Consider the following 17,979-nt stretch of genomic DNA (forward strand, 5'->3'; position numbering starts at 1 on the left):
GCGTCAAATATTTCTTACGCGCATACTTTTTTAATTAAAGGCCGATTTTTTTAAATTATTTTATTAATTGAAGGGGCACTGTCCTGGGATAATTCCATTGGTAAGTCAGGATCCGATCAAGGAATCTTCGAAAAAACGAGTGAGAGCTTATCTTGATGATAACGACTACTTCAAAAACAGTTATGTCCGGACAAAGCCGCAGCTACCAGTCAGTTCTAAATCAGTTAATTGATTTTTATACCAACTAAACACCATTTCAATTTTTTTTTTAATACTAAGCTTAAATTCTAATGTCATATTTGAAGCCTGTCTAATTCGTGTTTATATCCAGTAAACAAGCCATCGCCGCACCGTACAAATTGAAAGTACGTGATAAATATTCACTAATTGTACATTTAATCAGATGTTTGATACGATAATGCTAAATGTATTAAAATTGTTAGTTTATGCATCGCCAAAGTTTCGGATAACTATCATCCTATATATATCTCTATCGCTTTGAAACAAACGGCCGCCTACGTGCGATTGTTACCCACTTTAAACATAATTACGATAACAACTCACAGGTGTTTTAATCCATGGAAGTAATCTACAATATTCTCTAAAATAACAACTTTGAGAACTTAATAATAATAGCACTTTCGATACTGTGACATATTTAAATAATTAATGTTTTTAATATTTAAATGAGGATTGAAATAAAATATTTATAATACACTTGCATCTTTTAGACTAGTGTTATTCGGATTTACTACGCGGATTTTATTATTTACGAGGTCACACCTCGTCTGCCCGTGATCACGGTTGCTGCAAAGTAACCGAAACCTCGGGATTATGTAGTTTTTAAATAATAAAATCCGCGTAGTAAATCCGAATAACACTAGTTTCATTTAAATGAATACTCGCGAAAATCTTAGATCTTATTATCTTTTAGACTATTCGTTACGTCTTCAGGATCGGCGAAATTTTCTTCTTTCTCTCTTTATTTGGTACTCAGTGTGAAGGATTTGATCATGTTGAAAGTCGACGAAACAAATTTTCTGAGGGCTCCTGGAAAATTTCCTAACTTACTTACTGTTTGCGATATTGGGTATTATCTACAGGAAATTCTACAATCAGATCACATGGAGAAGGTTAGAGCATTAATCACCACGCTTGCTCAAGACGGGTTGGCGATTTCAATCTTATAATTTGAAATTATAAGACCAGGTTTCCTCACGATGTTTTCCTTCACCGTCTGTCAGTGATGTCTAAATACTCTTAGAAAGTACGTATGATTCGGTAAAAATCACATTGGTACTTGCCAGGTTTCGAACCCACGCCCTGACGTATGAGAGACGAGCCTTTAACCTCCAGGCCACCACGACTTTTCTTCATGTATTGGTGGCCAACTTGATGTGGTCAACAAAATAATCTTTGGTCAATAAATCAAGTATTTGCTTATGCCAATTATTTCTGCTTTATTTGAAATAATTCGCTGGGATGATTTCCTATCATTGGCACTTCATCATAAGGCTGATTTGTCACGACATCTTTATGTCAAAGTACTCGTCATGACATAGATTTATCGATCGTTAGTAAAAAAATATAGAAAGAGAAAGGTTACTCATGAATTCAATTAGTTGTAGGGCAGGTTTTAATATGTACTGACTACATGTACATATGTCACATGACACTGACACATGTATGTTTTAATACGAAAATAAATTATTGTATAAAAATTTAATATCACTCATCAGACTGCCGACATGTCAGTTATCATTGTTTATTTATTTCATAACAAAGAACTAATTAGTATTAAATAGACTAAAATAGTAAAGAATTTCATATCATAGTACTGGAGCAGGAAAGAATATCATCATAAACACGGGGGTAGTTAAAATTATCATTTTTAAATCACTTCTATGTATGGATTTACTACTTAACAATAGTAAGCTATGTCTTAAGTTTACAGAGACTAGTACATAGCGTTCTCATCTCTATTCTTACAGTGTGATGTACCAAAGACCCTTCTAAAGTGTGCTTAGAATTTACAATATCTGTCTTCATACTATAAGCATAGGACCACGAACGGCAACATTATCTCTATATAAGTATGAGATGTGACATCATTGTCATGGCGGAAGTTACAGATTTTTTTAAACTATGTTTTTTTTGATCTGAGTATGAACTTGATTACTAACTGCGGAAACTGAAAGCTGATGAACTGTTTTCTTAATAAATTAAGGAAACAAGTACAAGTAACGGTTCAATTCAGAATTAATTTTGCGAATGCTCTGTGGCTCTGATATATCGAAATGTTTATCTTTATAAAAGCCTATACTTTTGCTTTACAATTTATAAGAATATTTGAACCTTTTGCTTCTTCATTTGTATATCGAAATTATTGCCAGAGAAAATTTGGAACTCTTTAAATAGACTTCGATGAAGACAGTAAGTAGGTAGTTTTATATTGTTCGAATGATTTTGTATTCTATAATTGTTTTACTACCTCCACATATTTGATTTTACCAAATGTTGCTTGTTTTAGCAAGAAGTCTTATGGAATGATACGAGTTATTTTAATATAGTATTTCTTTTAAAAGACAGTTTTTTAACATCACAAATACGTACTTAGCCATTCATCTTTCCAGACCGGCTGCTTTTTAGGTACGTATGTAACGATTTTTATATTTATTTATAACCTTATATATATATTAGAGAATAAATTAATATTAATAGTTTTAATATTAAAATAGGTCGTCGGAATATATTACGAAATGTTTTGAAATGTATGTGTTAAAAATTTTATGTATTTCTAAATCATGACGGAATTCTTTATAAGATTATAGCAGTGAAGTTTAATGTTTATTTCGTTAAATTAATTATAGATAATTAAAAGATTTTTCGCTTTCATATTTTCATAAGTTTTTTGTATAGTAACCTTTTTTAAGTGTTGTTGACTAGGAGATTAGAACGTTGTATCCTTATAGTGACGATAGTTTGCTGTGGACTGCTTGTGTCAGATTTGTTTTAAAGATGATTTAAGTACATACGAATACTTGTTTATTGTTAAGCTATTCAAAGTATCGAAAGGATTCGTATGTGTTGTGATTCGTATGTGTTATCAAGCGATTATTTTTTTATCCAAAACATCGAAGGCAGCATCGAAGCCCTTTCTACGGTTTAATTTATAATATCAAAGGGAAAGTCGGAGGTAAATAAAAGATTCGAATCGAAATTTATAGTTTATATTAGATTTATAATAAGATATGTAGTCTACAAAATTTCACAAATTTTCACAACGTTATTTGAACCTAAAGCGTCTACCCATTTTATTATGAAAATAAAATTATCGAAATCACTGGATCTACGTACGACGGAGGCTGTTTTTACGTAACCATTATTTTTTAAAATATAATCTAATAGGCAGTTTTAAATCTCGCGTGTCTTTACATGAGTAAGTCAAAAACTAATAACAGTAAAAAAATAAAAAAATATCAATCCATAAAAGCAGCCTCCCGTTATAAAACCAAACAACAAGGTCTCGTACAAATACAATTATCTTTATTATCGTTATATTTAACTAGAGTTATACAGAATAATGATTCCTATGAAATATAATTATGCATTCTTTAAATTTATTCAATATAATAATAATAATAATAATAATAATAAGAATACTTAATAAGTATCAATAGGTAATGATTAGTCAATGTCGCGCTACAAACTACCATAGTTTATAATAATAATGAATGAGTCGTATTATTTGTTTATGATTTATTACTTTAATTTGATTAGTCGTCCTAACCACTAAAGGAGCGTAGCAGCCTCCACCCGCGGCCCGGGCGCGGGCGCGGGCGCACAATCACAAAATCATCGTCAACACATAAAATAATAATCAATAATAATAATAATAATCGTACAGATAAAAATCATTCATAAAAACATTATAATAAAAATCTAAACATTAAAACACACTTAAAACAAACATTATATTAATATTATCATAATCATAGTGTGTACGTATGTATAATATCATTTAAGCGAATAATCGTAGTCAAAATAATGAGCATGTGTCGCGGGGAGGTCGCGACGCGGAGGAGCCGCGGCGGCATTCACTACGATACACTACAATACAATAAACACAGACAGTACCGACACCACGACACGACACGACGATACGACACGACATCACGACGCCACGACACGACACACCTCACTCCGACTCAGCATTGGCTACCCACGACACATTGGCTAGGTCGCCGCGGACCCCGCGCCGCTCCTCCCGCGCTTATATTATATTATATTACCGTATCTTAATACTTTACGCTACTACGTTAGGTAAGCTTTATAAATTTTCGATTTCTCATTTATGCTATCAATAATAATAATAATAATAATAATTATACAACTTTTTTTATTATTTTTTTTGCTTTTTTTCGAAATTCTATCGTAACGTATGTCGACCCTCTCTGCGGCGGCGAGTGCGGCGAGCGCGGCGGGCGCCCACCTCTCGCCGCCTAATAAAAAACGTTCATAATAAGAAAATATATGGTGAGTAACTCTGCCGACTTACGATAGGTACGGCGCGGCGGATGGGCCGGCCGGCGAGGCGCCGACTTTTGGCACCAGGATTTCGATTACGCGACTTTTTTTTAAATATTTTCGTAACAATTTAAGTAAAAAAGGTCAGTCCCGCATCGGCGGGAACTCGGCTCGCCGAGTCGCGGCTTACGATAGGATGCGGATGGCTTGATGCGTCGGAGAGGCACAGGCCGGGCACGCCGCCCCCGACGTGGCGAGCCGCTGTGCGCACTCAAAACAGAACAGGTTGTGACCGCACGGCACCAGCGCCGCTGACACCCCGCGCTCCGAGCAGAGACCGCACGTGCGAGCGGGAGACGCGGCCGGCGACGGGCGCGGTGGACCCCACGCCCACACGCCGCCCGCGCCGGGGGACTCGAACGACGGGGACTCGCCGAGACCTTCGTCACGCTCCGTCGAGGACCAGATGCCGAGCAGGTCGCCGAGCCGCCCCGAGGAGCCGCCTGACGAGCAAGATCCCGCGGAGGAAAACGCGGCCTCCTGTTCGGGACGCAACAAAGACGCGAGTCCAGCGCGGTACAGCTGAGCGAGGGGCTCGCCCTCCGCCCCGGCCACCGCGCCCGCGCCGGTCGCTCCGTTGGCAGCTCCGGTACGAAGAGCGATGTGAGCCTCGATCTCCTTGCGAGCTGCCTCCACGCTCTCCGGGAGCCCGGTCACCTCAAACACGGGCTCGCGTTCCCTCGACGGTGTCACGATGTACGTGTGAGTGGTGTGTTGGATGCGTTTGATGGTGGCGCCCTTGGGACCCACGACCAGTCCCACGACGCGGTATGGGACGCGCACCTGTGCGGTCACATGTCCGGGCGCTCCGGCCGGGGGCGGGGGCGCAGCTCCACACTTGCGCGAAGCTCTAATTTGCGAGAAGTGCTCGGCGGCGGAGAGGATCTCGCGTTTGGCGCGTGCGACGTCTTCCTTGCGACCCGTCACCACGAACACGGGCTCCTCACCGCGCACCGGAGTCTTGATGTATGTGTTGGTCTTGGCGCGTAGAGCTTTGATCTTGCACCCTAAAAAGAAGATATCGAATATAAGTATACGCACCAAGCACAGAATTGAAGACATGTAGAGAAATTTAATACAATAGACCACACTTTTTAAATTGGCGCCCAACGTGGGGCCTGTAGTATTTTCATATCACGTTTGTACCACGTGTACATTGTACAATAGCATTATAGAGTGCGGTGTTAACGACACATATACCTGCATGTTAACTATATATATATATACATGTATATATGTACGTATCTATGTATGTCATAGACTGCAGTCGTTCGAGACACTCGGTCCGCGTCAATGTGAACATAGTAATCCCCCACCCCCGGGTGTTGCCATGCGGATAGCGGATACGGCAGTCGACGGCTGGAGGCCGTGGGTTCTGCTCGTATGAGATGTGTTTACAAAACATTTTTATATTTGTATTGTATCACTAGGCCGATACTCTGTCTTGATTATTCTAATAAATTCATGCTGACTACCGCTCCTATCATTAAACTTTCTGTCTATCAGAATGTCCACGTGGTACGATATATCGTCTCCTCGTGGTTCGTGTCGTGACTCTCTCACTCTTTCTTTCTCTCTCTCTTTCCCTCTCACTTCACTGCGTCAAACACTTGAGTGTGCAGTCCGCACGAGTCCTTTACTTCTGTTAGAATCAATAGAGAGTACTATAAGACGCTCTCGGAGAAACTCTAACGTTGTCTAGTGGTAATGCATGGAGGCTCGACTGTTTGGATTTAAAAATGGACTCTTTGATTTAAGCCGAACTTATTTACTTAAAAAAGTATACAGATACACTAAATATAAGAAAGAACTGTCTATTACGATTCGACCCAATTCTTGAAAATTGAAGTCCCTTAACCTCAACTACAGTTCGATGTGAGGTCGAGATCCATGCGAAACAAAAATTTTAACTTGTAAATTTTTGTGTGCCATCAGTCACGAGGCTATATTACTTGACCAGTGATGTTGTAACTCTTAAGTGTGTCAGAATCCTAACATGAGAGGATTGTGAATATAATATGCAATTTGAACCTAATCGTATTCCGAAACCCTCACATCGTTTCCTGTGAAGTGTCGCTACACAACAATCATGTACATACTAAGCGCGAACTATAAACCTTTACGCACAGGTAACATTCACAGCCTTCACGCACACCCATCGAATTGTTAACTCTAAGTTTCCTGTCGAACAATTCCAGTTATTTAAAGTTACAATTTTTATTTCAAATAAGTTTAATATTTAAATCACGATTTCCATGAATGTCCGCGTGTGTGATGTGTCACGAGGCGGGACTTTGATAGAAAAAAAATGTTGAATAATTTAGAACGAAACTCATCGCCGGCATTGTGTCGTGGAGAGACTCAAAGACTTTGAGGCTCTGTTACATGTTCATGTTAAAAACATGTTTCAAGTGTACAATTTAATTAAAACCATATATTTAAATGACAGTTAAAATAATTGTTATATTTTAAAAATATATTTATTTAAAATATATTTCGGTGATATTGTAAAGTATTCTCAGTTGTCTATTAACGCTGAGAGACTATAATGACATAAATGTGCTTCTATCTTTTTATATCTTTTAATTAATTAGTGGAAATGATTCGTTAATCTTTCTTTTATAATTGCAAGGTATCGTAATTATTATTTCTGAAAGAAAGCTCACATTAATGAATATTCTACTAATATGTATTATTCGTACATGTCGATTTTATTTCAGTCAATGAAATGCTTTTAATAATTCTGTTTCTTTATTTGCATATATTGTTTAATTCGTCATTTTTATTATTAAGGTCTATGACACACATGGCCGACGACATTTAAAAGACATGACTATAAAAAGGTTTCCGTGGAGAGATCTAAAAGTGTGACACCTTCAGTAGAGGAGGAGCTATTCAATTAGAGCAGTCTCGAGCGATCCCGTAGCAGTCTCGTAGCTCCTCTCACCTACATTCGTACGCGCGTAGCTCCGTAGCGGCCAGTGCACTCTACGCCGTAGAACCGGGTCACTGCGCCCCTCGCTACTCTCGCTAGGGCTTTTTAAAAATATTTTTTATGGCTACCGACGACGTAGTATTTTATGATTTAATGAGGCCGTGCTCGCTAATTGAAGCCTACATTTAAGGTTCTACATCTACTACAGTTGTTATGATTCTCTCATCTCTTACACGAATAAAATCAACCTCGTGATATTTCGTTATTAATTTATTGAATCTTTTCTTATTTTATATAATTATTACACTAAAAAAATGTAAAGAAGAATTGCTCTCAAAATTCACGGGAAACGATGAATTTTAGAAATGAATGATGGATAAACAAATTGGGAGGTAGTTTACAAAAAACAAAATAATCATCAACGCGCCGCGAATTTAAGTCCATTATGGTCTCTGTGAAGTTCTGCCTTGTCTAAGGGTTTTTTCACTAAGTTATTCATAAGAAAAAGTGTAATTTACATAAATATAAGGCTTTTTACTCGATATATATATATATATATATATATATATATATATATATATAAGTTTCTGTTAAAAGTAGTTCCATAAAGTACCAGGAGAACAGAGAGTACGAGGAGGCTGGCTGCACCACCGGAATCTCGGTTCTGTGTTCTTCTGATAGAGGTGCACGCGGACAACTGATTAATGAGATACATACTTTTAATGTGGCCCCGGACATATGCTATATATTCTTCTTTTCAAATTAACAAATTCATATTTATTATAAAATTATGGAAAATGACTCCTTTGCATGTAAACGAACATTTTAATGAAACAAGTTGATATTTTTATTTCATAGTAAATGTATGAATTCTCATTAGTTATTTGGCTGAGGTCCAATGACGCATCTTCAGCGTAGGTCATTGTATTACCGCGAGGTCGACTCCATATGGAAAGCTTTAAGTTACTGTGAACTACTATTGACATTATAATTTTCATTACTTTTACAACTCACAAGAACTTTCTTTACTATAACAACGAGACTTTCCCGCGTAAAAGTGGAATAGAAACTTCAGTGGAGAGAAATGTCGCATGCGGTGTTAGGGAGACTGTGTGCGTACAGTGAAGGCGGGTGGAGGGTGAGAGGTGAGGTTTGAGAGTGAGGTCGAGGGTGTGAGGGTGTGGGGGTGAGAGTGGCTGCAGAGGGAGGTGTGTGAGGGCGCGGCGCCGCAGGGGCGCGTGTCCGGGATCGATAAAGGTCGACGACCGCGCTCGGTGCATTGGCAAGCTGGCAACCCCCGGCCAACGCCGCCACCAATTTAACCTACATTTTATGAAATGAACGCGGAAATTATCTTTATAATTATTTAAACTATACCTATTTAATGATTTTGATTGTTTCTGTGTATCATGGATCTATGTCCACTTACAACTTTTATTCTCGCACCAGATTCTTAATTGTCGATTTAAGGATTTTCGTCTCAAATATCCTTTCTACTAAAAAAATATACAAATTGCAAAATAAATTAAGCAAAAAATCACTTCCCCATCAAAATATTTGAGATCTTATTGTACAAATTTATATATAGAGCATAACTGTAAAAATCATTTCATTAAAGCGAGCTGCGGATGTTTCCAGCGAGTAGGAAAACGGATTTCCCTGGTATTTCCCGCGGCCATTGCACCCGGCTTACATAATACCAGGGCTACAGAGGTGACGAGGAGGTAGCGAGGAGTCTGAGCAGGTCGTAAGTCATCGAACCCGACGCACTGCGAAACAGTCTCTAGCGACACAACAATACGCTTCTTATTGAAACGACTCGCGGTCATCGAGGCGTCGGAATGATTGATGGCGATGCCGAAGGTGTGCGGCGAGGGGCGAAGGCCGGGGCAAGAGCCGGGGCGGGGGCCGGGGGCGCGGGGCAGCTCGGGGTTGATCGAACTTAAATTAGTAGCGTTCAATGTCCACCTATCGTTTGTTTTTTAATCCTTTGCTAGTGATCGTTTCTCGCGTTACGTTAATTGTCACAATCTCCGTCATATTCAGTGTCATGTCTCGCGAAAGTCTCGGAATCGTTGTAGAATAATTTTGAATATGGAGCAGACGACTATGTAGATATAATTTTGCTGCAGCTCCGATGCGGACGAGATTCAGACCTGTGTTCTGTGTCTGTAGGTCGGATTCCCGATGACGTTCGTCCAGACGGTACGTTGCCGTCTGCACGGACGGATGGCATACTGAATAATTGGAGACCTTGTATCTTTGGTAATAAACGTTAATTTCGTTTGTTCGGTAACGACTTGATACTTTATGTATCTGAGTGACGACACGTGGCGTCCAGGGATACTGACACGAGAGGAAGAGAGAGGGAACGCAAGATACGTTATTAAAGGAAGAGAAATTGTAAAACGACCGAGTTATTTTAGATCATCCTTTTAACGCGTCGGAAACATATGAATCTATAAGGTCATATTATAAGAATAATATAAATGATTATAGGTGTCTGTAAATATTAAATGTTGATTTTTATAATATCACGTGCTCACAGAAGCGGGTACTTTTTGAGTTGAAACCTTCAAAGCTTGTATTTTATAGCCAACTCGAACAACAGCTTTCGTACTCTTTATATTTGTATTGTTTTAATACCCAAACGTCCGGTTGCATTAAAAACATTAGTGTATTATAAGTGTGTTGTTTGATGTCGAAGCGAGGTGTTAATTTTTACACTCACAGCATAACCTGAATGTATGTCAGTTAGGCGTTTCAATGGATTCAAGAATATATCAAAGATACAACATATATAATAATTGAAATTATCTTAGCTGCTTATTCTGTGGAATAATTTTTTTCATATAATTTCTAATACCTTTTTTGTTTACCATATTCCTATATAACATTATTTTAAAATCCAACTAATATTCTAATATGAATTTTTGTGTGGATGTATATAAGTACATTTGTTTGTTGCCTGTTTACGCAAAAGCTGCTGAATGTATTTTGATGAAACTTTACAACAACGTAGCTCAGATATAAGAATATCACATAGACTATAACATATCCCTTCATTCTGTTTAGCTCCAACGGGATCAAGTCAAAACAGTTGAATATATATTATGAAGTCAAGTAGACGCCGGTTGGTTATTGTCTCACGACTCACACACTTTATACATTTCACGCAGATGATGTCGCAGAAATAAACTAGTGCTTAATGGATATTTAAAGATATGTGGATGTTGTTCTTGTATTTATATCGATTAAACCGTATAAAGTATGTGTTTATTTTAAAATAGCTTTAATCTTTAATGCTAGTGAATAACATTAAAAAAATTACTACTCATTAAATATTTTAGTCAAGTCGAAGTCACACGGAGCCCTGGATCCTACCCGTCATATAATATTGATGTCAGTGTTCGCGTTACAACAAAGGCGCTCTTGCTTTCATACTGAGAGCTTTCCAGTGAGCAAATTATGTGAAGCTTCAGTTCTGAAACATTTAGATGACGCCTCAGAGACACTTTCACCTTGGACGGCTTGTTAATTATAATAATATAAGATGATCCCGTAAGGTGATGATGATTGACGCGAACTACGTATTAAATAATATCCTTATATATAATGATATATATCTTAAAAGATTGACTCCCTGTGATGTCTGCCAGGAGATATTTACCTGAAATAAAAAACATATGTTAGTAGTTTGTTTCATTAATTATTTAAACAAGAAACTAAAGAATTATGAGAATAAATTAAAATGTTTACGGTTTAGTGGATCATATTTTTGTTAATCATTATTGTACTGTTTTATTTATTTTTTAAATTGAGTTAGTTGGAGGCTATAATGTATAATTTGCCAATATAATGCGTTAACGAAAAACATTGATATTTAATTAAAAATAATAAGAAAAATAAACTTATATATTTTATAATATTGTCACATAATTTATATTTATGCATAAAGGAAAGTTTGTTATTGATGAGAAACAACGAGAACCCTACACCTTAAAGCGTTCATCGCTTGTTATAAAGATATATATAAAGTGGTTTTAACGTGCGACCAAGGACAGACAACAAAAAGTGGCGCGGGAGGCTGCGAGCGTTCATTCACATACGATATACCTAAGAAATATATGTTGTGAAATTGACAACTAATCTAATTGCAATAACAGAGATCGCTATACTCTATATAACGCTCCCAGTTAAGCATATGAGAGATAATTTCATATAACTATCTCCTTCTAATAGGGACCGAATACTCGCAAATTTTATTCGTCATATTTTAATAGGACAGTTTCTTAGGAGTGCGTGACGTTACTTCTAGTCGACTTCAAGGCCGCGATGTCCGCGACCGTTAACTTTGAATATTAAACAAATAATATAACATTGTCAAATAAGCCGATTCTTTGACTTCCTCCTTAGCGACTAATATATCGATTGTATAGATATACAAATCTCGCATTTAATCATCGCACGTACCCGAGGCCGGCAGTGAAATGTCATTTGCTAAATGTTAATCGATAACATTGCCAGCACATATTCTAATTCACATTATAATTAACAGATGAAAGAATTCGTCATTGAGACACGCCGGCATTAAATTGACGAAAAAATATTTCAATGTCGCATGAATAAATATTTGTATTAACATAAAGAGCGATCGGTTAAGCGAGTCGCTTAATTCGAGGTACGATTCTAGGTAATTTTATATAAAATCGAAAAGTATTTTTACTTTGACAATGAAACATAAATCGCGGCCGACATTCACACTCAATAAATTGGCGGGATTGTACTTTACGAGTCTTCAAAGGCGACGTAATGTGCACTTCCTGTGCTCGTTTGATACTAATTAATGTGTTGTAAACAAACAAACAAAATCTGACACTTCATAACAACATAACCGCCCGCAGCTTCGTCGCTAGTTATTTGAATTTTTATTTTAATATCATGAAGTGATAGGTGGAAATGCGTCCTACTAGAATTTAACATTCAGGTTTTCCTAGGACTGACTGCATTTTGAATTCTATTTAAGTTGCTGCAAGAGTTATAGTCCCGTGCTTGAATTGCCTGTGTTGTTTAGTTTGTAAACGCTCCCGAGGGACGCGCGAACTGTGTAACCGATACTAAAGCTGATACATTTTAAGTCAGTGAGTCACTTTAACAGGTAAACGTTAATAAATATATTCCTGCGGTAAATCACAAATCGTTTAAGATCGGATGCGGTTTTTTTTGAGAAATGTTCTTTTGATTTATATTTGATCATGAGAAAATTCCTCGGCTTTGATGTCGGCGTGCGATAAGCATCGCTTGGTTCATTTGTTGTAACAAACGAAACTAGTTGTTTTAACAAATGTCATAAAAATTCAAAACACGTCGGTGACCTAGAATTATGTTGGTATTAAAGATGTCTACCAAATGGGCACAAACACCCGAAACTAACCGGATTGTAAAAAAACCTATGTCACTTTATTGTTGGAGATAAACATCTTATTATATGCTTTAGTACTCACGGGCACAATGGCCTTATACATTTTTAAAATACTCAAAGCAATGGTTAAGTAATTGACTAGGTTTATTTGTATTAAAATTTTAATAGACCTAGTCAAAACAAACTGGTTATATACAGAACTCAAGTAACATGTACCGGACTAAAAGTGAAAACACAAGTACATCTCACGAGATGACGTGTAGTGTCACCAGCCGCCCGGCGGGTTAGCGCAGTGAAGCTGACTGGTATAAATGAGTTTGTTTAAGTTTTATTTTCGCTTCTGATATTCATGGTCGGTATGGAGATTGTTTCATTTAATATTGAGCAGATATTAAAACGAATGTTTACTATTAAGTAGGACGATTAGTCCCTGTGGGCTAAAGGCAGACTGTAGTTTAAACTTATCTGACCTATATCCATAGCATACGTCGCTCTATTATTCACTATGCTCTCGACCCCCGGATTTGTCTATTAAAATCTCGATTTTATTATAATTTGGACTAGTTACAGTGATGTTTCGAGTACGGTGATTGTGTGTATTCGAACTTGGGACCTTTCTACCGTTCTAATCACTGCGCCATAGGGTCGCCGCTAATCATTTCAAACTAAACAATATTCTAAGTATAGTTTTCTTTTTGTGATCATTTTATTTATGGAAGGCGGTTCATTGATCTCCCTACGTTTATGAATCAGGTGTGAAATTACGTAGTTACGAACGCTGAACATGCTGAAGGATATCAGGTTACTAAAAAATGGACTCTGAGTGTAGGAGATAAGGTTTAGAATACAGTGCATGCATTTCGGGATTGTATCAGATATGACGTAACGACTTGTAATATTGGGTCAACAGTATTGGAAGCGGGCGTGACAATAAAGTTGTAAGAGAAATCGAATATACTGAATACTACGTGCTAGTGATGTGTTAGACTATTTATTATGATGGCGTTTACTCTCTGATCGGAAATCATATAATATTAAATAGGTGTACATATTATTTGACGGTATTAGTTTTCGTCTATGAAATAATGTCTTAAATTTTCCATTATTTCAATTTCCGCGAAATTTAAGTCGCTATTTACAAATATTACAGAAATTCGATTAACAATCGACACATCAGATTTATAATACCCGGAGATAAAACGTAAAGTCCAAGGCCAAGGTTGAACGACGACTCCGACTATGTGAAGCGAGGCCTTCCAAAGACGACGAATGTGGCGGTGCAGTTCCACGATAAGGCACGCCGAGTAAAAGTCAATATATTTGTTGTATCGCGTGTGCTGTAAAAACAATCGTTAATTATCTTTTACGAGGTGTTCTCGCCCGGGTCCCCTCGTCCCGTTTGGCCCGCCGCCAGCTCTCACGGTACACTCCTAATATCTCATAACCGGCGGTACTTCTCAAACACCCGCAGTTACCTTCGATAACTGTTCTCATCATTCGCTGTAACTTATTTACGACACATTTCTCAACTGACTCACCTTCTTCCACGTTTTTTAAAGTTAAGTTTTTGATTTCCACGAGCGAGATAATGCGTTATCGGTTGATAGCTCCGAACGCGTCGTTACATAACATTGCATCACATCGGATTGTAACAACTTACTTTTTTTCACTTGGGTGACGAATGTGAGCGCACTGACAGAATACATTTGGTACATTTTCGGTATTCGAGATAATACTCGCGTTAACAAAATAAGGTACCTAAGTTTTTTTTACGCGTCGGTAAAATATCAAAGTTGTTTTAGGTATACTAGTAGAATGTTATAGCTCGGCGTGAGCGACGTGACGGTCACGGTCGTTATATATCAAGCCATTATCGCCTCTCTCGAACGGAGTCAGTGTCTATAATTCCGTACATGAATAATGTATGCGGCCGGCCGTACGAGACCACCGTGAACTTAGATGTTGATATGTATGATACCACATTTAAAACATTAGATATCGTTTCCGTTTCAACGTTCTGCAAATACGTGAGGTCAGTCTGAGAAGGTTACGTAATAAATTATGAGCAAAAATTTGGAAGACTCAAGGAAACTCACCGAAGTTTTAATCTTTCGATTCGTTATATTATTCCGGAGCGACTCGAAGGAGCTCTCCTTATAAACGACTCAAAACAACTTCCAACTTCAGGGAGCTCAATGGAGCGCTATTTGGCTTCACGCAAACCTTTTACGTACAATACACCTGTTGCGAGGAATCGTGTCTGTCATCTCTACTGGTTATTCTAGTCAGTTTTATTGTATTTATTAATTTGCAATAATGAGACGTCGATATAGAACGGACAGAGGTGGCCGACCTGCACAATGACTTCGAAGTTGTTTCGAACGTGACAGATGTCTGTAAATAATAATAATCGCGTTTCGAAAAAAATTACTATAAGAAAAGGCTCTCATCGATTTTACTTACAAGGGTTGTACCAGGGCTACATGAAACGCGAGGAGTGAGACTCGTGTACCGAAAATGATTCTATTTAGGAGATCACTGAGTTACAGTACTTTGACATCTGGCCCGTGATCTCGTCTTCGGTTTTACGGTTTCTGCTCGGATTATTTCACGTAAATAATGTGATTCGGAGATATCCTAAAATAACAATCGGTTAGCCTTTATTGCGAATTTTGAGGAAGGATGTTGGTATAGACGGTATCCAACTAGTTAGTGTTATTGGTTTTCGTCTAGTAAGGAAAGGATCCACGTGGTGACGTGACTCGACCTTGAGATCCAACGAAGCCGGCGGGCGGCAGTGCACGGTATACGATTTCGCAATTTCAAGAAGAAAAACTACACTAAAATATTCTTCGTAAAACACCAAGGCCTTTAGAAAGCCAACCGTCTGATGAGTTTGTATTTAAATTAGCAGAAAAGAATATGTTGTAAAGAATGCCGCGATGATTGTTGTGTGAACTGGCGACGCTCATTGTTGGTAGATGGTACCACCCTCGTTATTTACAGCCGCTCGTGACACATTATGTTAAACAGCTGTGAATCAGCATTTATGACGGGGTCGCTAATTTATTAAAAGTACAGTTTATATGAAACTTTTGTCAATAATTAAAAAGAAACAAGATGGAACGTAAACAGCGCATTATTTCCATGTCGGTTAAATAAACACAAGCAACGTGAGACATCTTACATGTGTTTAATTCAAAGAAGAAATAAAATATATATCGAGGCAACATTATCTCTGTACTAAGACCATATGTTTTAAGACGTTTAGTAATTCGCGAATGTCATAAATGGAACCAGAGCTCCTGTGTCTACACGTGGCACGGCTCAGGCTGTTAAACCGCGCATGACCACAGTTTCACTCGCACTTAATACGCTTACCGGATAAAATTTTATAACAAATAGAAGTCAAAGAACACGCAAGCACTACATAAAACCTTCGTAATAAACGCATCCTTTTAGGACAAACATCATTATAATATGACAAGACGGAAAACGTCCGATTCAAAACAGTAAATTGCCATCGCTATTTATAATCCCAATATTATAAGCAATCATGGTTAAGTGAAATATACCAACGTTCACTTCCTCGCTCACAATGAAATGTAATATCTCTTGAACAGAAATGTGATTTACGAGGTAACAGAGACGAGTCTTCTTTATACGTGTTAATATCGCTAAAGGTCAGCATTACAAGGATAATGTTACAGAGGAAGGAGGTAAATAAAGCAGTATTTAAAAATAATGGTTCGTGCCACCGGGCCGCTCGGGACGGAGTTACTGTGGAGAGAGGATCTCATGCTGTGATACAACGCATCGAGAAACATGAGCCGTGCAACATTATCAACGGATTATTAAGATATTGACGAACATATAACTCATCACAGACGGGCTAACATTCGGTGAAACGAACGGTTTTGAACGGTTAGATAATTTAAGACAATTCAGTCACAAAAAGCGAAACGGCAGATAAGCAATTTATTATTGTCAGTACTAGATGTAAATTTAAAATCACAAATCCATTCGAATGATGGATTGGTTAAAGACGAGTTGAAGAATTCTATATCAGACGAGAACTACATCGCGTCTAAAGTGGGCGCCTGGGATGGCGCTAGAAATAACAGAGCTGGGAAAATGTAGATGTACAAGCTTTTTACAACGCCACATTATGCGAGTATGATACTACCTGACACGTGGCAGGCCGAGGAAAAGTGCAATATAGCGTCATAGGTCTAACTAATCCCGTATAGTGGTTAAGTTCACGTCATTTCGTATTTTGCGTGGAAATGTTTGTTACAAGAACTTATTTGCTCAACTAAACTTAGGCGTCCCTGAATGTTGGAAGCCTTTGACTTGGCGACTTCCATGCGATCCTCTTCAAACAAAACACATTTCTCAGTGTGCGAGTTTTATTTACCTTAAGCTATTGAAGTCAAATTAAACAATCGATTGTACTCCTGACGTTGAAGTGTCAGAAGTTTTTGCTGCGGCGTCATTATGACGGATCGAAATTGCAGAGTATCGCGGAGGTTCGGGTTCGCTTCAAACTAACACTCAATTAATTTGGGGTTCGATTTGACAGCACCAAATTACCGGCTGTAATTTAAAATGAGGTAAGTCTGAATATACGAAGATACCTATCTAGGTCTCGAGAATTTAGGTCGAAAAAAGTGTGTGAATAGTTCGTTACAAAAGTGTAATTATCTACATGCTATACATTGCTGGTCGGGGACAGACGTTCAATAGATTAGGAGTACTTAAACTTCGCTGTATGAAGTCAGCTGTGCGGTGTGAGCAATGACGAATGAGAGGGGTTGACGAACGCGGCGTCTATTTCGGAGCGACTAAATGCAGCGCCGCTCACCGAGTGACATTTCGTCGGGCTAGGTGCATCCGACCCTAGCACCGAACACACTCACACCCACACACCGACAGGAATAGTAATATGGAGTAAAGAAGTTGTGTTCATAATAATGTGATAGCAATCATTAATTTGAGGTAAGTATGATTTGTTACAGTATAAGAAATCGTACGA

General features: G+C 38.0%; 1 protein-coding gene across 1 annotated transcript in view; it reads right to left on the bottom strand.

The window, feature by feature from the left end:
- Window positions 1-3,214: 3,214 nt before the first annotated feature.
- LOC116768108 (RNA-binding protein MEX3B) overlaps window positions 3,215-17,979 on the bottom strand; it is a 35,140-nt gene continuing 20,375 nt past the window's right edge. The window contains exon 2 of the mRNA XM_032658747.2: window positions 3,215-5,594. Coding sequence (XP_032514638.1) covers window positions 4,714-5,594 — 881 coding nt within the window. The 3' untranslated portion in view covers window positions 3,215-4,713. The remainder of the gene's footprint in view (window positions 5,595-17,979) is intronic.

This window comes from Danaus plexippus, chromosome 19, assembly GCF_018135715.1.
Source record: "Danaus plexippus chromosome 19, MEX_DaPlex, whole genome shotgun sequence".
Classification (NCBI taxonomy): domain Eukaryota; kingdom Metazoa; phylum Arthropoda; class Insecta; order Lepidoptera; family Nymphalidae; genus Danaus; species Danaus plexippus.